The sequence below is a fragment of the Phoca vitulina genome, unplaced genomic scaffold (genome assembly GCF_004348235.1).
Source record: "Phoca vitulina isolate PV1807 unplaced genomic scaffold, GSC_HSeal_1.0 scaffold11, whole genome shotgun sequence".
Classification (NCBI taxonomy): Eukaryota; Metazoa; Chordata; class Mammalia; order Carnivora; family Phocidae; genus Phoca; species Phoca vitulina.
The window spans coordinates 40,781,607-40,805,918 of record NW_022589714.1 but is presented as its reverse complement, the minus strand read 5'-3'; the positions used below and the strand labels follow the sequence as shown (position 1 = coordinate 40,805,918).

The following is a 24,312-nucleotide window of genomic DNA, read 5'->3' as shown; positions in this document are numbered from 1 at the left end:
ACCAACAAAAAGCAAAGAAATTAAAAAAAAAAAACATGGCACTAAAGAGCAAAGAACACTTATTTACAGTCTGAGAACTGAAGCAAGAAGGCAAAGTGTCTTGTTTGATCTCAGCTGGGACCGTGTGCATCAGGGGACTCAAATTTTTCACAGCTCTGCATATGTCCAAAGTGTCTGGAGTATTGCTTTGGGGGGTGACAAATAAATTTTAGCGAGTAGGTGAATCTGCAAATACAAAATCCGCAAATAATGAGAGTCGACTGCCTATGAATTATATCTCAATTAAAATAAAACAACAAAAGGGGCTTGCTCCCCCGTGCACGTCCACAAGTTAAAAGCCAAATTCTTCAGCCTGACCTCCTGTTCGCTCCTGGTTTTCATTAAGTATTTACAGAGAAATAAATAAATTAAAAGTGGTGAACTGGAATAGATTTGTAGCACTGCAGGTGCCCTTCTGATCTTCAGCCTCACAAACCATGTGTTTATTCAGCTGTCAGTTTGTACATACTATTTTGCATTCTATTTTTTTTCCCAAATACACATTTCCATACATCAACAAAGTCCACACACCTGTGTTTTGAAGCGCTGTGGTGCATTTTATGGTCGCTTTCAAGGTCCTCAGCACTCTGGCCTCATACGTCCCAGCCAGCTTTTATTTCCTACTCAACCTGATAGACCCATCCCGCATTCGAGCTTGACCATCCCCCTCTCCCCTATCCTTCCAACCCATACATGGAGTTCGTGTTCATCCCTGAGGCTGCGTGTTGGTCAGGCTGTGCCCCTCTTCCCACCCTCTATTTCTAACAACAATACCCCTTGCTCTATGCTCTAAACACATGATCTCCGTCACACCACTCTATGAAGATGTTATCCCCATTTACCAGATGAGGACGCTGAGGCTCAGAAATATTTGGTAAGTTGTCTCTGGTCACACAACCAGTACTACCACCCCCGGGCCTGTGGTGCTCACATTTCTCGGTATTTCGCCTCTCTGAAATCTCTCATCCTTCAAGGATTAGCTGAGCCCCTCCAGGAGGACGGTAGAGGTGAAGGGGCTAAGGGCACTGTCTTTGGAGCCAGACTGCCTGGATTTGAATTCCAGATCTGCCACCTCCTAGCTGTAGGACTGTGCTGGTTGCTTAAGCTCTCTGTGTCTCAGCTTCCCTGCCTATGAGGTGGTGATAAAAATAGAATTTACCTATTCTAGGGCAGTCATGAGGATAAATGACACAGTACACAAAAAGCACTTTACTCCTAGTGTGTGGTGAATGCCCGTTGAGTGTGAGCCCAATAAACATTATTAGCAGGAGCCCTTACTGACCTGATGCTTTTTTTTTTTTTTAAGATTTTATTTATTTATTTGACAGAGAGAGAGAGAGAGCACAAGTAGGCAGAGCGGCAGGCAGAGGGAGAGGGAGAAGCAGACTCCCCGTTGAGCAGGGAGCCCGATGTGGGGCTCAATCCCAGGACCCTGGGATCATGACCTGAGCTGAAGGCAGACGCTTGACTGAGTGAGCCACCCAGGCGCCCCTGACCTGATGCTCTTCAGAGCAACCCATAGCAAAGCCCCTCAAAGGAAGATTTTTGTTTGCTCGCTCGATATTCCCCTAGTTCCTCCAATGAGATATGGTTGACCTTGGAGCCCAGGGACTATGTCCTATGTGAGTCCCCCAAAGTTGGACACACAGTAAGCTGTGTTGTTACTCACTGATGGGCTGATGGTGCTAACTCTCTGGGCTTAATGGCTTCATGGGCTCATATATAAGATGGGGGATTCAAGACAGGCGTTTCAAAAATATCCATGAGACTCTGCGTTTCCAAGGGCAATCTCGGAATTACTCTTTGGCCATTTGGGGGCAACAAACCACTCATCTTCTCATTCTCAAAAAATTCTGACGCTGGAATAGCCATGAGGCATCATCTTTCTCCTGCCTCTCAGTAATTTTTTCCTGCCCCTACTTAATTCACACGGCCAACACATACCCGTTCTTCACAGCTCTCAAACCAAGCGATCTGGGCCGGGGGAGGGCCAGGGGCCAGGCAATCCGAGGAGTGTCTCCCAAGACATTCTGAGATCACACACACACACACACACACCACTGTCTAATAAACCTTCATCAAGTATGTACCCTCTTTTGATGAGGTAGATTTTGATGAGGTGGAAGCCAGATTTTCAAAAGCCACCCACGGCTGAGACTTCTGTTTACTCTTTTGAACATAATTGGAAAATAAAAAGACATGGGGACTCAGCGTAGAAAGTCTTGGATTCCATTCGTGCTCTGAATTTTGCCAGGGGTGTGACCTTGGATGAGCAGTGGTGGCACTGATATTAAACCATCACTTAGGGCGCCGGGGTGGCTCAGTTAGTTAAGCGACTGCCTTTGGCTCAGGTCATGATCCTGGAGTCCCGGGATCAAGTCCCGCATCGGGCTCCCTGCTCAGCAGGGAGTCTGCTTCGCCCTCTGACCCTTCCCCCTCTCATGTGCTCTCTCTCTCTCTCATTCTCTCTCAAATAAATAAAATCTTTAAAATAAAAAATAAAAAAATAAACCACCACTTACATACCTACTGGGTGCCAACACTAAGAGTTTTACCTACATTATCTCAAGTCCCTTCACAGAGCCGGGGTGCAAACCTAGACCCTGCGACTCACCTTTTCTACAAATCACCCATTTTCTTCACTTACAAAATGGACATAATATTTCCTACTTTGCGTTATGAGGATAAAATGAGATAATATCCCTAACCCAGGAAACCAGTGTTAGCTGAAGGCTTATTTCTTCCAATCCTCTCTCCTACAAAGGGGAAAAAATTGTGAATAATCCAAGCTAAGCTGCCTGGAATCCTAGAAGCATCTTCTGGGTCACCCGTGGTGCTCCAGTATAATTATGCGTGGAAGAGGGAGATGGACAGATTTTATGGGCCGCAGGTCCTACTGCCCATCCCACCCTTGGAGCTTCAAGAACTCTGGGAACACAGTAGACTCCCCAGACCACAGGATGGAAGTCTCTCATGAGCAGCCTTGGAGCAACAATGCAGGCAGAGGTCAGGCTTCTCAGGTTCTCCCCACAGATATGGGGGGCCCAGCACATGCCCACCACCTCACTGCTCTGCTTGAGCTGCTGTGGTTCTCCTCTGTTCACGCCCACACAGTCCCAGCAGCTCACTTAGCCATCCCTTCCACTGCTGTGTCTCCAGGCAAGGCAAAGACATACTGATTTTCACCTTAGTCCTAGAAAAACAGACCCAGAAGGTGAACTCCCTTCACTCATCCGGGAGACCCAGGGAGCTGGCTGGGACAGTGCCATGTTTTGGTGGGCAAATGCACTGGTGTAGACAGCAGCTACCTCCATGAGTGCTGAATTCCCTGACCTGCCTCCTTGAGCCTCAAAGAACGGAGGAAAAGCCTCCTTAAGAAGAGGGCTTGCACATGACCCCTAAATGCAATGTGTGATCCTGAACTCAATCCTGGGATGTGTGCCATGAAGAACATTAAAGGGGCAATTGGCAATAACAATATAAACATGCATTAGATAAAAGTATCATATCAATATTAAATTCCTGAATTCGGTAACTGTGCAGAAAATGTCTCTGTTCTTAAGTTACACACAGTGAGGTATTTAGGAGTACAGGGACACAATGTCTCAATGGTTCAGGAAGAAATATTGTATATATATATCAAGGATGGAGGGAGCAAATAAAGCAAATGCGCTGAATGTGAGTGAAGGCTCTAGAGAGTTCTTTGTACTATTCCTGTAACTTTTCTGCACATTAGGATTGGTTGAAAGAAAAAGTTACTTAATGCCACTGAACTATACATTTTAAAATGGTTGCAATGGTTACTTTTATGTTATATGTATCTTACAATTAAAAAAAAAAAAAAAGGTTAAAACAAAAGATAAGACCGTGGAAAGAGCAGGTGCTGCGAGAGCCTCAGAGCCTCCCATCTGTTCGATGCGAGCACCTCACACCATCTTTCTCCCACCGTCCCCAGTACTCCCAGTCTCAGCAGTAATAATGGCAGTTGCTGACTTCCTGGCACTTACTCTTTATCAGGTGCTCTTTCTGTGGTTTCTATCTCTTAACTCATTTACTTTCCACAACAACCTGATGAGACTGGTGCTGTTGTTGCTACCTGATTTTTACAGAAAGGACACCGAGGCACCAAGAGGTTAGGTGACTTGCCCAAGGATCTACAACGAGTTATATATCCCTGTCTTTCCAGGCACCCGCTCATCATGCGCACACCCAACTTGTCACCCGATTCTGCCAGGCATTTCCTAGGTCCCTCTCTTCTTGCGACCCCTCCAGTTCGCCCCTTCTTCAGTCTTCACTGTCTCTCACCCAGACAGACAGATAGATAGACTACCATCATTGTCTCCAGATACTTGCCTGGCCTCTGCCTCACTGCATTCTTTAAACCAGATGCCAGGATGGTCTTTCTGAAATGCATCTCAAAGCAGGTCACTTCCCTGCTCAGAAACCTTCCACTGGTCTAGAGGATGAAACTGAAGCACCTTCACATGGCATTCGAGAACTTTTACAAGCTGTCCCCTCTGCAGCTCCTGCCATCTTCTCCCTACCCTCTCCACAAACCCAGGGCTCCAACTAGGGGTTCTCATCTTTTTCCCACTCTAGTGTCCATGGGGACCTGACTCAGTCATGAGCAAGTGGGCTCCCTGCAGCAGGGATCCTCAGTAAGCCAGAGACCACACTCTGAAGAGGCTATTTGGAGGTTCTGTGGGTGGGTGAGTAGCTTGAAAAAACCCCTAGGTGATTGGCCACACCTCCCTCCTCCACCTGTTAAGAACCACTGCAGGGGCTTGGGATTCATTCCTGATTCTTCTCAGGTCTCCACAGCCTTGCTCTTGCTCTGACTCTGCCTGGGATGCTCTTCTTTGCCTGGGAAACTCCTAGTTATCCTTTAAACCCCAGAGTAAATGCCCCTGGTCCATGAAGCCCTCCTTGGCAACTCCAGCCCGAGTTAATCTCTCTACCCTGTGTGTTCTGCACCCTGTGTGCACGTTACCACAGCTGGCACTTATTAGGTCCCTACTATGTGCCTCTGGGCACCATTGTGAGTACTTGACAGGTAGCAACCTAGTAAGTCCTCAGGTAACCCTTAGAGGTAGGTTGTTTGTATTTTATAGAAGAGGACTCTGAGGTACGGAGAGGCGAGGAACATTGCTCAAGGCCACACAGCTAGTAAGTGCAGGGTCAAAACTGGAACTTCGGAGCCTGCCCTCATGCTTCTCCTCGAGCACAGATGGATCCTATCATAGGTGAGTCTCGTCTCTGCTGCCCCAGCCCAGCCTCCTTCTGGGTCAGGTGTTAGCTAATTCTTTGTTCATGCTTGGCACAGAATGGACAACGCAACAAGTTTGTTAAGTGAATGAACTCCTGGATGAGTGAATGAGGGGAAGAAAGAATACAGGAGAGGTGGAAAGCCTGTCTGTGTCCTGGAGCCAGCCCCACCACCAACGAACTCGGAGCAAAGTCGCTTGTCTCTCTGGGCCTCCCTGCCTCTTCTGTAACCGCTTGCCAGGGATCACTTCAACCATGGTGCTCTGTGAGTCCAGGCCCATAAGGTGTCCTGCCAGTGACTCCACTCACCCTGTGCCTTGTGCGGTGGCCTGGGCACTCGGGGCCAAGCCTCCATGACAGGGGGTTAGGACAGAAGTCCGCCCTTGCCTCCAGATCTCAGGATCATTCTGTGTCTCCGGGGAGGGGAAGAGGCAAGTGGGATGAAGGAGGAGCTCCTGAAGCTGCTTTCCCAGCAGCCACAGGGTGAGGCCAAGAGGGTGGGGCTGGGCTTGAGGTCACTGCTGACCTCAGACAAGGGGCTCGGACTGCCGCAGTCAGTCCAGGAGCTGGACCCTCGTCGCGCTGAGAAAATGACAGAGCCCCGTGCCCCAGTGCGCTGCCCACAGGGGCTGGCATGAGCCTCAAACAGACTCAGGGGAGAAGGGTGTGTGGCCCTTCGAGGATGGCAGCCCACGTCCACAGAGGGCCACACCGCCCCGTGCGCGGAGAAACCAACCGAGAACAGGCAAACGAGCCTCTGAGCACCGCCCCCACCCCGCCCGCTGGCGGCCACCACCACGCCCCTCCCTGCTCCGCATGGACGCCTGGGGCAGAGTCCAGCCCCGGCCCTGCCGGGTGGGGCCCTCCACCTGAAACTGGGCCTCAGCCCCTCCCTGTCCCCAAACCGGGACAACGCCTAGAAGCCTAAGATCATTGATCCCACCTCACTCCCAGCTCACTGGCTCAGTCTAAGCAGCTTTTTACAAACCATCACAGCCTGGTATATTGGAAAGTTATCCAGCAATGATTAGTCGCTGGGGAGGATGGGGGTGGAAGCAATTCCAAGACTATTCATATTATTTTCTTCCTTATACGTGTCTCTAGTTCTCAGTTCTTAACAACAAACGTCTGTGTCTTTCATAATTGAAAAAAAAAAAACCAATACAATAGATATTTTTTAAAAAAATGAACTGGGGGCACTTGGCTGGCTCAGTTGGTAGAGCGTGCGACTCTTGATCTCAGGGTCATGAGTTGAAGCCCCACGTTGGGCCTACTTAACAAAACAAAACAAACAATATAACATGAACTTTGGAGTCAGACAAACCAGACTGGTGGTCTTTATTTAACTCCATTGTCTCAAAGGAATCAAAGACCGTATCTGACACATGGTCAGTGCTCAAGAAGTGTGCCCTTGTCTTGTCTTCTGAGGCTCAGTTTTCTCATTTGTAAAATGGGGATGATCTCACTTCCCTTAGGTTTGTTAGGACGCCGGAGGCCACCACATACCTAAAGAGATCCTGCAGAGTTAGCACTCCAGAAACGTCACCTTCCCCCGGGCTTTCCTTCCTCAGGCCCTAACACAGCGCAGTGGTCAGCAGTGTCTCCAAGTCTCCAAGACCTGCTCCATGTACAGCCTCTAGCTTGTTGCCTCTGGTTGAAGCTGAAGAGACAGACGCTTCCCTATGGTCATAGTTAGGTCACTGGAAATCCCTGCCCTTTGACTACAAACATTTCAGAGTTGAGGAGGAGGAAAGGTGGAAAACACTCACTATTTGAGGGTAGGTTATCTTCCCTTTAAAGTTTTAGAGGGTCAGAGTCCCACCAAGCGCTCAGGGGGACAGGACTCACTCCACGGATGGCTCCAGCCCTACCCTCTTGGCCTCCTCTTGCCTTCGACACACACATCCTCATGCCTGGGATTCCTCAAAGTCCAGCCAAACCCCAAGGCTGGGTCACCAGGGGCTGGGCCAACGGGCAACACATGGTTGACCTTGGGCATGTGCCAACTCTGAGTCTTAGCCCTACATTGTGGAATGCAAGCCTCCTCACCAGATTGCTCCTGGGGCACCGCAGGATGGGCATGGAGCTGCATGGGGTAAAGGAAATGACCCTGAGTCAGATTTAGAGTTGGCCGTGATTGGGGGAAACCACTGTAGGCTGGGGGAGCAGAGGGATGGAACCCCAGAGTGAGAGCCACAAGGAAACCCTTCCAAAGTCCCAAGCTGGGTGACACCCAGCTAGGTGTTGCTTGGCTTTGAAGAGCAGGGTGAGGTAGGGGGTGCTGTCCAGGGGCAGGAGGTACAGGGTCCAGAAAAGCAACTGTGTGTTCTCCACAGAGCAGCTTCTCTGAAGTGGAGAGTCAGTGAGCATTTTATAAAAGACCTTGATTTCTTTCTCCACCCTGGCCTCTACCCTTTGTCACAGCTCTAACTCCCTCCTGGGGGTCAGAGAAGAATCTCCACTAATGAGGCCATCTTCCTCTGAACCTACCTGCTATCCCAAACCGCTCTTGAACGCAGGGCCCTGCCCCTGGCTCTGTGCCATGAGGGCCTTGCTCCGGTTCCCTACGGGGTGAAGAGTCTATGGGATCAAGGGGACACGCCCTTAGAGCCCATACCACCCCCTTCTTGACCTTGCTCCAGGCACCAAGCTCCCTAGAATCCCCTTCTTCAATGGCCCTGAGTCCACTTCTAGAGCTTCTTCCCCAGTGAGTCCTCCTGAGTGCAGCCCAAGCTGGGGGTATGCATATCTCTGAGCCCATAGCGTGGCCGAGGGGGTGCTGTTTGTGGGTAGCATGAGGGTGTAGACGTTCAGGGTGAGGCCCTCACTGTGACGGAAGGAGCCAGGTGGCTAGAGGAGGCAGTGGGCTACCATGGGGACTGGAGGCTCCACGTGTACGCCATCCTGTTCCAGGCCCCTGCCACCCCCCCGCACAAACACACAGTGCTCCCTCACCCCGCAACCCTTCCAGCTAATGTCAGCCACACGAATCAGTCAAGAACCAACAACGATTGCCCTGCTTGGTTCATCCTAAGGAGCTCAAACCCCAACCCCAAAGGGAGCGTGGACCTTGAGTTCAGAGATGAGCTGAAAGGGGGTTGAGTGGAAAGCAGAAATTCAGCTGACTTCGAGCTTCCAGGTGCAGAGGAATAGGGGGAGGGATCCAGAGCCCATGGAGCTTCCTGCCCCCGGCCTAGCCCGACACCTCCCGAGGCACAGCCAGGCCTGCCTGACTCATAGGGTGGGGTGGCCCAGGGAGCTCTCACCGCTTGGGGCACCGCTAGGGACCTGTCCAGCCAGTTTCCCTGTATTTGCCACATTGGCATTTAATTGTTAATTCCTCACATGCGTCACCCTGGATGTGGTTTGATTCAGACCAGAGGAGGGCAAGAGGGAGCCCCAGAGAGAAGTACAAGCTTCCCACTACTAGCTGTTCGATCAGCTCAGCTCTGGAAAGCTTGGGCAAGCTCTGGCTTGAGCCCTGGGCCCGGCCTCCCCTCAGGGGTAGCAGTAAGTGGAGAGAAAGGATCCTTCCTCCGCTCAGCCCAGGCCCCCAGTGGTGTGGACTGGACTGGATTGGGAGGAAACCCGGGCTCTGGTCCCATCTCTGCCTCTACTGAGCAGGGTAACCTGGACCCGACCCTCCCCAGGCCTGGGTTTTCTCATCCTAATGAGCGCCAGGGTCCTCCCCAGTTCTGCAGTACGGTGATTCTGATCCAGTTCTTCTGAGCTCTCGGAGCAGGAAGGAGGGTGGCTGGACCGCTGCCCTTTGTCTCAGCAGGAAACAGAGCTCAAGCAGTGATCCGGGTGTTGTGAGGGGCTTGGCTTCTTGTGGGGGCCTCCTGCCTCTCCATTAGGAGTTACTTAACATAGAAAGTCACAGCTGGGGAGACCCTGAAGGACCATCTGGTGTAACCCCCATGGATGGGTGAGGAGCCAGGGGCCCAGGGAGAGGAAGGGCTTGGCCCTCAGCCACCCACAGCGCCCAGACTGGTTCCAGCTCCTTGAGGATCACTTGGGTCCCATCCCAGTCACGGAGGGATCCGGAGGTACTTTTCATTCCTGGCCCCGGCTGCCTGAGAAAGTATTTCTTAGTTTTCTGCCCTTCTACGTCAAATCAAGTGAGGAGGCTCCAGGAAGCAGTCAGAAGCATTTGCCCTTGCCTTGCCCTCCTCCTCTCGCCCTCCTCTTCTGTACCCATCCCTTTGCAGGCCCGTGTGAAGGGCTGAGGGTGCGTTCAGAAGGTGGCTCAGGTGCATGCAAAGCTCGAGGAAGAGCGGGCCTGTCACCTGGTTTCTTGGGCACTGCTGCCTTGCGCCTCCCCTGCCCCGGGGAAGCCTGGCCTGGGAGATGCACTCTGAGTATGGGAAGGGAGGACAGGGAGGGGCGAGGCCGGCCCGGCCAGGACAATGTCAGGCAGGGCTTGGGCGTTGGCCCAGCTTCCCACCCACCTTAACTTGGTGGGGCTGTGGGGGCGGGCTGTGCACGAGTGTGTATCTATGTGTGAACCCACACCCACACGGAGCTTCTGTCCTCCTGCTTATTCTCCCAGCCTCCTGCCCCAGCTGGAAGAAAGCAAAAGACCTGGCCCAGAGCCTAGAGAGGAGTTGGATTCCCCTCAACCCAGGAGCAGGTGATGAAGGATATTGGGGCTGCTGTGTATCTTGTGACCTGAATCGGGAGCCCAGGGATGTCCCCAGGATACGAGCCATCAGGCCAAGGGTTCCTGATCTAGAGGTGCATCACAGGTGGGCTTCTGGGGGTGTAAGAGGGGCCTCCACTGAAATTGTAAGCAAAATTGCATAGATGTGGCCCATAGCCTCATCATGATCTCAAAGGGGTCTATGACCCCAAAGAGGCAAGAGACCCTGGTGTCCAGCAGGCCTCAGCTATTGGACAGGGGTTCATAGAGGCAGACAAGAGAGATGCAGGTGGTTCTGCAAACTGGTGCTGGAAGAGAAAAAAAACTTCTAGATTGTGGGTGGAAGGGAGCATAGGATGATCTGAATAGGACTTGGACCCTGGAGCCTGGCTGTGGGGCTCCAAGTCCCAGCTCTGCCACTTAGGAGCTGTGTGACCTTAAGCAAGTTATTTTCCCATTTTGTGCTCCAATTTCTCCATCTGCAAAATGGGAATTAATAACAGCACCTTCCTGATACGGTGTCTCTGTTGACTCTGTTAACACATTGGAGGCACTTGGAAGGGTGCCCGACACACAATAAGGGCTCCGTATGTGTAAGCCACGATCCCAAGGCCAGACCACCTTATGGGACCTTGCAAGCTGCAAGGTGGATTTGTTGGGGCGAAGCCCCCATCTCCTGACTGGCTCAGAGGCTTGCCTAGAGGACTGGCCCCCAGAAGGCAGTCTTGGATCTCCAGGCCGGATCAGCCAGCCAAGCCCACTCCACTATCTTCCCCCGACCCTCCGGCGACCCCCACCCCCACCCCACAGCCTTCTGCCTTGCCTGCCTGTGCTCTGCCCAAACCAGAAGGGATAGGGCAGAAAGGCTGGGACAGGCCCTAATTACTGCAGGGCCCCAAGTGGGGGGGTTGGGTAGAGGATTTCGGCCAATCAGAACAAACTCAGCCGCACCGCCATTAACTACCCCTTTAGGGGCTGGAGCCACTCCAGGGGCAACATCCCTTTATTTCAATATTTTAGCAACCAGAACAGGTATGGGTGGGTCAGCCCTGGGTCCAGGTGAGGGGAGAGAATCTAATTCACCTTCAGCAATAGAAAAATCTCAGAATTATTTCACCTACATTTATGGGGGCAATGACCCCTGTAACACTTTTATGCATCTCTGGAAACAAAGTCAGGGGCTGACTCTTGCTTTATACCTTTTTGTTGGTGGTGTTGTACTTTCTATATTTGCCTATAATTTCCACAAGTTGCTTTTATTTATTTATTCTTATTTGTTTTTGAGAGAGAGTGTGTGTGTAAAGGGGGAGGGGAGGGGCAGAGGGAAAGAGAGAATCTTAAGCAGGCTTCACGCCCAGCACGGAGCCTGACGTGGGGCTTGATCCCATGACCCTGAGATCATGACCTGAGCCAAAATCAAGAGTCGGACGCTTAACTGATTGAGCCACAAGTTGCTTTTATAAGCAGAAAACAAGTTAAAGTTGCATTCCCAGAGGTCTGTGTGCTCAGCCCTCCACCTACGGGCCTTGGGGATGCAGCCAGGAGAATATAAGACTCAGTGTCTCCCATCTAGAATCTCAGGGTCTGGTTGGTGAGGCTGGATAAACCACAAAAACTCAGGTGACGGGGACGGAGGTGGTTGTGCCAGACAGCGCTAGAGACCAGATCCCTCCTCAGTCTGGGTGGCACAAATCCTCATGGACACTGGTCATAATATTGTTCCAACCAGGAGCCAGGCCTGACAGGCAGGACTGAACCTAGAATTTAGGCTCTAGACTCGGGCTGTGCAGTCCAGTAGCCACTGGCCATGGTGAAATGTCACTCGTCAGGGATGTATGTGTAAGTACAGTCCATCAGATTTCAAAGACTTAGCATGAAAAATTCCATTTCCGGAATTTCTAATCTGAATGTAAAACGTCTCAGTAGTATTTTTTAACATCGATTTAATGTTGAAATGATAATCTTTCGAATATATTGAATTAAGTAACATATATTATTAAAATTAATCCTGCCTATTTCTATTTACTTTCAGTGTAGCTACTAGAAAATTTAAAATGACATACGAGGCTTGCATTGTATTTCTATTGGACAGCCCTAGTCTACACTGTCCCAGGAAACCCAGGAACTCGTCTCAGTCAATAGAACCTGTCAGAGAGCAGGTATTTTGAGTCTTTCTCCCTCCCCCCAAAACAAAAGCCCAACCACAGCTCCAGAAGGGAGTTTTTGGTTTCCTGCAGCTTCAGACCCATGAACAGTGCTGTCCCAAATGCCCTTCTCCCAGGGGTCACTGTTATTTGTCCTTTCAGACAGCTCAGGTGTTACCCTCTTCCAGGAAGCCCTCCTGGCCACCCTGGATTGGCTGCCGGTGCTCTGAGCTATGTTCCAACAGTCTGTTTACTCACTCCTGTCCTTCCTTGAGAGCAGCAATGCTGGCTCAGTCATCTCTGCGTGCCCGCATCCAATGCAAGGCCTGGCACAGAGCAGGCTGTGGTCCATGCTTGCGGAACGTGGACGTGAATCCTGCTTAGCTAGAGGTACCCATCGCTGTGCTGACACTGCACACAAGTTCCCCATAACCTCTCCTCGGGTTTCAACGCGGAGGAGCTGACACCCCTAATCTCAGCCTTCCTGCCATGAGTCTCAGCCACGTCTCCTCCCAGGAGCCACCCTGGGTTGGCATCAGGAAGGAAGGGAATGAACAGGGGGTGAGGCTGATGTCCACTCGGGCTAGGGCAGGAGGGGCTGCCTCCTCTGGCAGCCGAGGTGGCCCATCCAGAGCAGACCCTCAGACCCCAGCCCAGAACCATACTCACCAGCGGAAGGAAGGTCAGTAGGGGCCGGACTCTTGGCCGAGCTTTCAGCGTGGCTGTTCCTGACTCACTCACAGAGTCAAACCGATTGTCTCCATAATAGATGCCACCTGGAGGAGACAAGTGCAGGAGACCATGAGCTGGAGATCAAAAGCATGTGGGACGACTGAGTTAATCTGCCCTGCAGTTCCGAGGGAGGAGAGCCAGGCCCTGTGGTTGGCCCATCTGACTCAGCTCAGCGCCTCTTACACAAGATCCTGTCAATGGCGTGGGAGCTCACGGGGCCCACTGCAGTGGGGTTGGGAGGGACTCCAGGGGGCTGTTTCTTGGGGCCTCAGCTTGCCCCAGAAGCATGTTCCTCCTGACCCCCTGTACAGCTCCTGAGTCTACACTTCGACAAGTCGTCCCTCCTTTAGGGGCCCTGAGAGTGTGGCCAATGCCCCAACTAAAGCTTATCTCTGAGCGAGGGAGGAACTCAAGGTGGCTTTTTTTCTCAAGTGTTTGAATTTCTAATCTGGAACAAGCAGAGCAGATGAGGTCACCTGCTGCTCCCAGTGGCCCAGCACCCACCTTCTGGACTCTTCTAACTCAAGACTTCCTTAATCCCCCAAACCATCAATGGTTACGAGCATGGCTCCGTGCATTTCACACTTGGGGGCAGAGCAGAAGGAGTGGGACAGTAGGGTCCCTGTACCTAGTACAAATCCCAGCTCAGCTACTTACTGGCAGTGTTGTGTAACTTCTCTGGGCCCCAGTTTTCCTATCTGTACAATGGGAGTGATGTTAGTGCTGACCTTATAGGACTGTTATGAGGAGTTAGTGTGGCCTACACTTAGTAAGTGCTCAACAAATGTGGTCCCTTCCCCTGTAGGAAGATGATACAAAGACCTTTCTCTTCCTCTAGTTACTGGGTCTGTGTTCTAGGCTGTTTCTACAGTAGTGGGGAGGGTGTGAGAAGCCATTCACACTTCCTCAACCAATCTTCCTCATGACCCTTAATGCTCATTGATAGGGTTTCATAGTCTGTCCCAGGTTCATACTGTCACCTCCTAGAAGCAAGGGTCACTGTGGACCTCCTATGTTGGTCATGAGCAAGGGCTTTCACCCATTTAACAGGGCATGAGGGACTTTTTGTTCCTCTATAGCCGAAGGGGAAAGAGAAGAAAGGTCAAAATCCCAATGAACCAGAATCCTGTAACTGGAACACTGAACAAATCATGATTACTTTTCCCTTTGCACCTGACTCCAGGAGCAAATTGCAAGAAAGCCAAAAGATTTATTCAAGAGAGACTGGGCTTGTCAGGGAAGTCCTGAGATCAGAATACATTCACCCCAAATTCCCACACCTACAGCCACAGCCCTCTCTCTATGTGAGAATCTGGGTTTTGAATGTGCCACAAAGGCTCTTGAGAACATCAGAGCAACTGGATGCAGAGCCCCTTGTGTGCTGCCCCACCAGGCAGAGAGCAGCGGGAACATTCCCAATTCTCCACCTCTGAAAAGGGGCCAAAATGACAAGTTTTCTGTGTGCGCCACAGTCTCCCGTAAGTCCAGTTCCCAGCAGTGGCCTGCCCAGTGCCCTCCAGGAAGACATGGTTGCCCAGTCCCTACCAGGCTCCACACCTGAGCCTGGAGATCAAGATGCCAGGGGGGAGGAGAGGGGAAACATAAGAGTGCAGATCTGGCCCAGTCAGAAACCACTAAAGTAGAGATAACGGGAAAACCCGACGACGGCTACCCCTAAGGCCCACCTGATTCTCTCTGGCTTCTAAGAGTTTGCCTGTTGACACCAGGATCCCCCGGGGACATTCCCTAGATAGTGCTGTGTGGACACCAAAGGTCTAAATCCCACGTGCGTGATATGGCTGCTGGGCCCTTCCTAGGACTGGGGGTGGGGTGGGATTAACACAGAGATAGCAAGAAAGGCAGACTCCCAGAGAAAGGCTGACCTTTTCTCTAATCATCTCATCTTTGCACTAGTGTTGGGGTCTATGAAGACTCCTTTCTACAGCTGAATTGTCATGACATTGATGTGTGCCTAGAAGCTCTGGAAGGGAGCACCCCGGCAAGGAGATCACTGTAATAGTAGTAATAATATAATAATAGGTAAAACTTATTGAGCAATTTTAATGGACCAGGCACTGTTCTAGGCATCTTGCACATTATTCATTCACTTAATTTTTAAAACAGTTCCATGCAATTGGGACAGTCCTTATCCCCATTTTACAGATGAGGAAATCGGGGCACAGAGAGGTCTAAGAACTTGCCCAAAGCCTCAGAGTAAGTGGGGAAGCTGGGGTTTCTGCTGCAGGGTTGATCTCTGAACCATTACCTGCCCTGCTTCCAGAGTAGGGAATTCTAATCCCGCCACATACATGGTGTGGTTGGGAGGACGGGGTGCGAGGGGTGGGGGGTGCTATTTGGGGGTAAGAGAGTCTTGGCTGTGGCCCTGGAGCAGCTCTGGGGAGGGGCGGGAGGTGAAGCTTGCCCGGGGGCACGCTCAGGCTGGGGCCGAGCCGAATCTGACCCCCACGCAGGTGTAAGCGTTCTAACCACCTCACAGATTCCATGACTCAGCCCTGACTGGGAGGCACTGTTGTCTTGGTTTGTGGTTGTTTTCAGCAGGGGAACCCCACCTTTTTTTTTTTTTAAAGATTTTATTTAATTATTTGACAGAGAGAGTTAACGAGAGCAGGAACACAAGCAGGGGGAGTGGGAGAGGGAGAAGCAAGCCTCCCGCTGAGCAGGGAGCCCGATGCGGGGCTGGATCCCAGGACCCTGGGATCATGACCCGAGCCGAAGGCAGATGCTTAACGACTGAGCCACCCAGGTGCCCCAGCAGGGGAACCCTTTCTAAAAATACAGTCAATCTCTGGGAAACCCATCGGAGGCGAGAGGCTGTGCCTGAGGCAGGGTTGGAAGGCCCCAGTGGTTCCTCCCCACTGGGGCGCTTCTTGGAAATCCAGTTTGGTTCCCCAGTTCTAAGAGGTGTGTCTGGGGGTCAGGGCAGGAAGTGTGGTGACAGAGTTGGAGTGTGATGTAAGAAAGGCTCCACTGGCCACTGCTGGCTCTGAAGACGGCAGGGGCCACGAGCCAAAGAATGCAGGTGGCCTCTAGAAGCTGGAGAAGCTGAGAAAACAGACTCTCCTCTACAACCTCCAGGAGGGAACAGAGTCTTACAGACGCGTTAATGTTAGCCCTGTAAGACCGGTGTCAGACTCCTGACCGACAGAACTTCCGATAATAAGTGTATGTTGCTTTAAGAAAAACCAAAACAGGGGCGCCTGGGTCGCTTAGTCGCTTAGTCGTTAAGCATCTGCCTTCGGCTCAGGTCATGATCCCGGGGTCCTGGGATAGAGCCCCGTGTGGGGCTCCCTGCTCGGCGGGAAGCCTGCTTCTCCCTCTCCCACTCCTCCTGCCTGTGTTTCCTCTCTCGCTGTGTCTCTCTCTATCAAATAAATAAATAAAATCTTAAAAAAAAAAAAAAGAAAAAGGAAAGAAAAAAAAGGAAAAACCAAAACACAAAAGCCGTGTGGCTAGAACCTGCCAGACTTTCCCTGGGCCCCTCATGCCTGGGCTCAGTTCCTTTTTTTTTAAATATTTTATTTATTTATTTGACAGAGAGAGCACGAGCAGGGGGAGTGGTAGAGGGAGAAGGAGAAGCAGGCTCCCCGCTGAGCAAGGAGTCCGATGCGGGGCTCGATCCCAGGACCCTGGGATCATGACCTGAGCTGAAGGCAGACACTTAACCAACTGAGCCACTGAGACGTCCCTGGGCTCAATTCCTGACTGGTAAAGGCACACCAGCAGGCGACGCAAGAGGGGCCACCACCATGAGCTGGGTCCTCCACAGGTTCAAGGTCAGGGCTAGGGCTTTCTAAGCCTCAAGATCAAGGTCCAAACTAAACAGAAAGACAATAGAGTCCAACTTGGGGATTTTCCCATGGAAGTAAATGAACTCGGCTCCGATCACAGTCTCAGGGATGCTAGAATGGGCCTTCCTGAGAAGCAGCCCCCTCCTCAAATTGATGAGGTAAAGGAGGGCCAGGCTACCTCTTGAGGATGGAAGGGGAAGTGAGGAGGTGGAGGGAGTGACAAAGAGGAGCCTGGACAGTTTGCCCTCTGAGGATACGATGAGAATGCTCAGTAAGAAAAGATGCTGTCCTAGTGTCTTATCCACCCTGAAACCTAGAAACTCCCTCTGTGTCTGTCTTTTTACTCGGCCCCATGCCCACCGGAAGAGCCCTTGGGGATCTCGGAGGTCTTGAGCTTGCCACACGGCCCAGAGGGACACCTGAGGAACATCCCAGCGGGATTCAGAAGGCAGGGAAGTGGAGAGAGCCACCATGGACCCAGAAGCTTCCAGAGAAAGGGGGTGTCTTTGGGGGGCAATTCCAGCAGCCAGGAAGCCTTGGGAGGCCCTGGGAGTGGGGTCTGAGCACAGCCCCAGCCCCAGGTGGGCCACAGCCCTGTCAAGATACAAACAAGCCTCTCTGCCTGGCAAACTCATCTCAAACAAGCGCAGTGATAATGGAGGAGGAAATTCGGATCTGCCTCCACGTACCCAAACCTGATCATTAAAACAATCCCAGCTTCCCCCCAAATGAAATCCTCTTTCTGACAGGATTCTGTGCAGGATCCCTTTGCGTTTGGTTACATTTGTCTCTCATAGATTGACAGGAAACAAAGGCAGCTTCTCATTCACGCTTCCTCAAGGATCTGAGCTCACATAAATGCCATCTAATATCCAGAAACCTGGTTCAAAAATAACTCTTGGTGGCCGCATGTGTTTCAGCAGGAAGGCATCCCCTCAGACCTCAACCTGGGGATGGCAGCTCCCTCCTCCACGGCCTCCTTTCGGGGGAGAACCCCACCCTGCCGTTGGCTTGAGGGGTATTTACGTTGAGGCTGAGGCTGTGTGGGCTCTGAGGAGGCCAAAGCAAGGCCAGGAGACACCCAGGCAGGCCACAGCTCCCCAGCCGGGAGGGGAGGCAGGATGGTGCGGGGGCCAGGCTGCGGGTTCAGCGCCCCGCTGAGCCTGGTTCCAGTCCCGGCTCCATCACTTATTCACTGTGGGGCCTTGGGCATGTTTCTAGGTCTCTCGGAGGCTGTTCCTCATCTTTGTAACTGTGGGCGGTGATCCTGACTGGGGGCGCTGGGTGAGGCTGAGTGAGAGACACAGTGTATAAGAGGTGAGCACAGCACCCAGCAGATAATTTCTGCTCAGTAATTGGGAGGGCTGCTTATCATCATCATCACCGTTCTCGTCATTGCGTTCCCTCTGCCCCACCTTAGCTTGCTCCAGCAAGGGTTTGGCTGTGAGCTTGAGTCACAGCAAATTAAGGGTAAATAGCTGTACCCCTGGGTGTGAGCCACGGGGGGGCGAGTGGCCCTTTGCTCTCTTGTCAGGGAGAACTCTGAATGCGGACATTTGGGGCTGCTTTTGGCAGATGGGAAGACAGAAGCACAGTGTGGGCGGGGCTGGTTCAAGGTCACAGAGCAGCCGCGTGCTGGGACCCAAACAGGGTGCCTGACTTGTAGTGCTGGGCTGCGGGCACAAATGACGCAGTGCCTTACCTACGGCACATGGCCCGCTGCCTCTCCCCCTACTCGCTCTCGTGTGTGTGTGTGTGTGTGTGTGTGTGTGTGTGTGTGTGTGTGAGTGCAGTGGGGTGGGTGCGGCGGCCTGCTTTGGGGAGGCTGAAGCCTGGACACAGTTGCTGCCTCCCTCCCAGCCCTCCCTTTCTCCCCTTCTTGCCAAAAGGAACAGCGTCTCACTTGGTCTTTGGCATTTCTTTTCTCCCAAAGTTCAGGGTCGAAAGCCTGGTAAAATGCTCTTCCTTGCCCAGCCCCAAAGCAGCCACAGATCTCCATGGAGGCTGAGGCTTGGGACCGTCCTTTAGCTCTTTCCCCAAATCCTAGACAGGTCTGAGCTAGAGAGAAAATTCATAATAAAAATGCAAACGTCTAACATCGATTAAAAGCATGTATTATGAGCTTGGCGCGATTCGAAGTGCTCTGTATATTCCCATTCACAAACCTTGGGGGAGGCACTCTTATTATCCCCATTTTGCAGATGAAGAAACTGAGGTTCAGAGAGGTTAGGTCCCCTGCCCGAGGTCCCACAGCTGGTGAAGGAAAGGGGCCAGGATTCAAGCCCAGGCAACCTGACTCTAGAACCCTCGGGCCACAGCCAGCACGGCAGGAGAATAATGCAGGGGTCTGGCATCTAGACCCGCCGTCTCCTGTTTTTCCAGAAACTCAAAACGGGATGCTGCCTAGAGGAAACAAATGGACCTAGGAATCAGCTCTGGGGGTCACACGGTGGCTCTTCAATGTGTTGCCTGAGGATTTCTGAGCAATTTCTCAGGCTTTGTTTCTCCACCTGTCCAATGGGGATCATTATTCCTATGTTGCAGGAAGCCTCCCAAAATCAGAGGAAGGAGAGCAGCTGGCAGGGACAAGAGGAGGGCTGGGGTGATGGTGTGGAGCCCCAAATTTCCAGAAGCCCCCAAATGGCCCCAAGAGCACTGGCCCCAGGGTCTAATCCCAGGGGCTTAGAAGGGGTGGGGCTGTAGCTGAGGGAGTTTGTTGCCTTACACAGAATAACCCAGAACCCCCAAATTGACCCCCCACCTCCACCCCATGGAGATGAAACATCCAATCCTTGGTCACTAAGGAGCCCCAGCCTTTCAGGGAAGCAGCAGGTGGGCCCCACAAATGTAACCCACAAATGACGTTAATGAGGCCCTTCCTTGCTAATTAACAGGTCCACATGACAGGAACCTGAGAAGGCCAGTCTGTCCCAGCAAGCCCCAGCAGGCCTGACCCAGGTACCAGAGAGAGGCCTTTGTCCAAGGGCAGAGGGGACGCTGAAGGTTGGGCTGGGCCTGAGCAGGAAACCACAGGTAGAGGAGTGGGGAGGGATGGAGGGGCGGGGCCTTGGGGGCGGGGCCTGGAGGAGGCTGCTCCTCAGACCGGCCCTCAGCTTCCTAGTTACGGTCGCTGCTCAGGGTTTGGTCTGCAGACCCGCCCAAGGACTTCGCCTGGGGACTCTCAGGTCCCCCTGTCCAGAACCTGCCGCGTCAGAATCTGATCTTAACAAGGCCCCAGGCGACTGGATGCCCGTCAACATTTGAGCTGCCCTGAGTCTTTTCACCTACCTGAGCCTTTTGACTCTGTTAACGTATGTAGTTTTTAGCATGGTGCCTGGGTCAGTAAATAACTGATAATAATAATGATAATATTATTGTTACTGTTTCTAATGTATTGGCTGGGAGAGAAGGGGCACCCCGGAGCTGGTCTGCTGTGGTCAAGGAAGAGCCTGGCCCTCTGGAGTTGAACCACAGGGACGAGAGGAGCTTGGATAATGGGCGTGTATGTGTGCACTGACCTGCTGGCAAACTGCAGGGCACCTCCAGGGGACAGGAGTAAACAACAGTCTCCTTCACACCCCTGCAAGGCCCAGGTCAGCTTTCGGGAGGCTGGTGCCAGCCTGCCCCAGGCAGGAAATGTACACTCAGCTCCAGGGGTTCACGGCTTCCTACCTTTCAGTCTGGCCTGAAACACAAGGTCAGGGGCCCCCGGGAGCGGGGAGGCCAGAACCAACAGCCAACCCTAGGGAGCATGGGGGTTCCCTGGCCAGGAGCTGGCTACAGTTCCTGCACATTTATATAGACCTGCAGGAAGTCCTAGCCCAGTGATTCTGAGTGGGACCCCAGGAATCTGTGTTTGTAATAAATGTCCTATGTGGTTGTGACAAAAGCAATTTACATTTGGAGGAACAAGGCAAGAAATAGAGGACGACCCATTGCTGGGGTGGGGTGGGGTGGCGCGGGGGATAAAGAAGGTGGGCTGATTCATCCAAGAAGTACGGGAGGAGTCCAGAAGGACAGCCAGCCTTGTTTCTGGCTGCAGCAGCCTGTCCCTGATCAAGGAATTTGCGAAGATCCACATCTCTGCTTTCTCAAGCATTTCGGAAACAATCGCCTTTTAAGACCCCTCCGTGGGCTGGTGGGGGGAGGCACGAGGCTTCGTTAGGATTGCATTTGCATTAAGTGAAGCTCTCCTAATAGTCATTAGAATATATGTCAAGGAACTTGTTTAAAGGAAAACATAGCCGTCACCACCTTCACATGACTGTTTGCATTTTACCCACTGCACCCAGCCTAGCCTTATGCAAACAGATTTTTACATGGCTGTAGCACAGAGCCACCAGTTACCCCTTAATTCCTGTACACACCTCCGCATTGATTTTCCCCGCTCCGTTCCTCTGCCTGTTCTCTAGGGCCTAATACCACCAGCATCTCAGAGAAGGTTACGGACTCAGGGACCCTATGGAATACTAATCTCAACCCTGTTTAGACCTTAAGAAGGCCTCAGCTTCCTCTGGTCTACAGAAGGGTTAGGAAGAGATGCTGAAGCAGGCAAGGGCAGGAAGTGCTCAGAGTCGGAATGACCTGAACATAATAAATCAGAGTCATCCTTTTTTTTTCTGTAAAGGCCCAGCTAGTAAATATTTTGGGCTTTGTGAACCATACAGTCTCTGTCGCGGCTTGCAACAATGCCACTGTAGCGTGCAGGCAGCCACAGACAGTATGTAAATGATGGGCATGACTGGCTGTTTTAATAAAACTTTATTTGTGAAAACAGGCCAGGGGCCAGATTTGAGCCAGGGCCATAATTTGCCAATTCTTGCTTTTAGGGCTTTTCTTTTTAAGAGTCTTCAAACCACTGCCATGTACAAACCTCAAGCAGCCATTCTGTAGACCATCTAGACACGATCCGCATTTCACAGAAGGAAAAAACAAGGCCCAGGGAGTGGCTAGCCTTCACTTTATAGACAGAGGCAGGTCTGGTATCTCCATCCCATCACAGAATCTCCAACTCTGGTCCCTCCTGTCCCAACTCCAAGCACATGTCCTGTTCAGCAGGGAAGAGGCCCTGGGTCACACCCACTGGCACCCTGGGGAATACCCCGGAAATACTGGGAGCCATCCTGCTGGGTGCATGTTGTTTTCCACCCCTCCATGTGCAGGGTGCAACCAGGCTGAGTCATCTGGAGGCCCAGCCCTGCCCTGGGAATGGGAGGAACTGCCCCCTGGGCTTCAGCCCTGCCCAGGCTGGTGAAGGCTGCCGCTGGCCGGAGGTGACAGGGCATGATGCCTCCACTTCCCTCACCAGAGGGACCGATTAGTGCAGGCAAAAATACAGAGAAGGGTCTAAGGCATTTCTGAGGTCTCCCCTTAGGAAAGGAGTGTGTGCGTGTGTGTGTGTTGGGGGAGGGGTGGCAGGAAACGTGTCCTCCAGCAGGTGCCCCTCAAGTCATATTCACCCTTGAATCACCTCCCACTAAGTTAATTCAGCAAGCTGGCTAAGAGTGTGGTCTCTGGAGCCCGGCTTCGGGGTTCAAATATCGGCTCTGCCTCATGAGGGAAGTTTTGGGGTAACAGAAGGGTTCTCAAACCAAATTGTGGTGATGGTTGCACAACTCAGTAAGTCTCCTAATAATCATTGAATCGTATACTTAAGAAAACCCTGGTGCGGCCACGTAAAGCTGTGTGATCTTGGGCGTGTTACTTAACCTCCTTGTGCCTCAGTCTCCCCAACTGACAAACAGGAATTATAGTACCTGCATCACTGACTACATGGGAATTGCTAGATGAGGGTCCAATGAGTCAACAACATATGGACTTTAGAATGGTACCTTGCACCTGACAAGGGGTCAGTAAGTGTTTGCTACACAGGCGAGGAAAGGTGTTCGGGTCTCACAGAGTTGTTATACTTGGCAGAACACAGGTATTAGTAAGTTCCTAAACTGTGCCTCCAAACTGTTCTGCCCCTCCTAGGCTTTGCTCCCGCTGTTTGCTCTACATAATGCTGGATGCCCTTCCCTCTCAGCTCAAACCCTAGTTCCAAGCTGAGGTCATCTCTCTTCTCTGCTCCTTATGCACTTCATTTTTTAAAGATTTTTATTTATTTATGAGAGAGAGAAAGAGCGGTGGGGAGGGGCAGAGGGGGAGAGAGAGAGAGAGAAGCAGACTCCCTGCTGAGCAGGAATCCCCATGCGGGGCTCCATCTCAGGACCCAGAGATCATGACCTGAGCCGAAGGCAGATGCTTAACCGACTGAGCCACCCAGGCGCCCCTTATGCACTTCATTTTTTATCACAAAGGCTCAGAATGGTCTAATCGGCATATGGTTAGCTCTGTTCACCCACTGGTCTGAGATCTTTGGGCCAGGAAGAGGTGATACCTTGTTTGTCCTGCTCCTGTCCAGGTGCCTCGTGTCCCCACTATGACAACCCGGGTGCTGAACTGAATCCAACAGCAGGGGCTGAGGCTTTACCCCCCTCTTGTGGGCCGTGGTACAGTGGCCATAAAGGTCAGGGAAGACAGTGGGGTGACAATGAAGGCAGGTGAGCGAAAGCTGTGCAGGGTGATTGTCTTTGGGCCCAGAGCTTCAGCTCATACACAAGAAGTGAACTCCTGTCCCCATCGCACTGGTTTCCCCTGTCATAGAGGGTACAAACTGCACAAAGATGCAGTGACCAGGTGACCCACAGCCAGAGCGCCAGGGCCGGGCTGGCTTGGTGATTCCAGACACGTGCAGAGAGAGGTATACGACCCTGACTCAAGGGGCCAGGGGCGGCTGCCCATCGGGAGGGGCTTCCCTGGCCTCCTACGGTCCCATCTTGGTCTCGTGGGGCTGAGCCCATAGACGACCCGGGCCCCAGGCTCAGCTTGTGAGAGCCTGTGCCCCCAGGAAGCGACCCTGGCGTCTTGCAGCGACTGGTCATCTCGCCAGCAGTGGCTTCTGTCGATTTTTCCTGGGCCTCCCCTGTGCAGAGCCAAGCGTGTCAGCACCCAGATAGGAACAGAAGGGGGCAGAAGGGGGTGCCCTGGTCCTCGGTAGGGGGGAACAAGCCCCAGGAAGCCTTTCTGACAACAATAACTCAGACATAAGTTTCACCGCGGAGGGAAAATAATCACCTCGGACGAGCGGCCGGGGTCAGCGGCGAGCGGCAGGGGCCTGCCTCCTTTCCCGCACCCCTGCGCGGCCGGCCCTTTCCCGGGACAGCCGAGCCGGGCCACCTCCCCTTCCCGGCAGCGCCTCCGCGCCCCGGCGCGCAGGTTGCAACGTGTTCCTTCCCGGCCGCGCCTCCCGCGCTCCCCGCCGCCCCCCGGGCCCGCCACCCCGCGCGCGCTTACCGAAGTCCCGGCTCCCCTCGTCCGGGGCCTCCTGGGTGAAAATCCAGGGGGGGTTGGTGGCGTAGAGGGAGGTGCTGGGGGGGTTGGCGTGCTTCTTGCCGAAGAGTTTGCTGAAGGTACCCTGCACCGTCTGGTTCTTTTTCATGCTGCCGCCGGCCGCGCGGGCCCCGGGGAAGGACCTCCCCTCCCTCGGCCTTGCCCTGCCCCGGACCCAACTCGGCACCGGCTCCCCAGAGGCCCCTAACAGGCCATGCCCCCCTCGCCGCCCGGCTCCCCGCCCGCGCGCACCGGCGACAGGTGCTGCGGGCGCCGCCGCTCGCTGGAAATGCGAGCCACCTGGCCAGGT

General features: G+C 52.7%; 1 protein-coding gene across 1 annotated transcript in view; it reads right to left on the bottom strand.

The window, feature by feature from the left end:
* Nucleotides 1-24,111, bottom strand: part of CUNH6orf132 (chromosome unknown C6orf132 homolog) — a 31,322-nt gene extending 7,211 nt beyond the window's left edge. The window contains 2 exon segments of the mRNA XM_032410084.1: nucleotides 12,760-12,866; nucleotides 23,967-24,111. Coding sequence (XP_032265975.1) covers nucleotides 12,760-12,866; nucleotides 23,967-24,111 — 252 coding nt within the window.
* Between the last annotated feature and the right edge of the window lie 201 nt (nucleotides 24,112-24,312).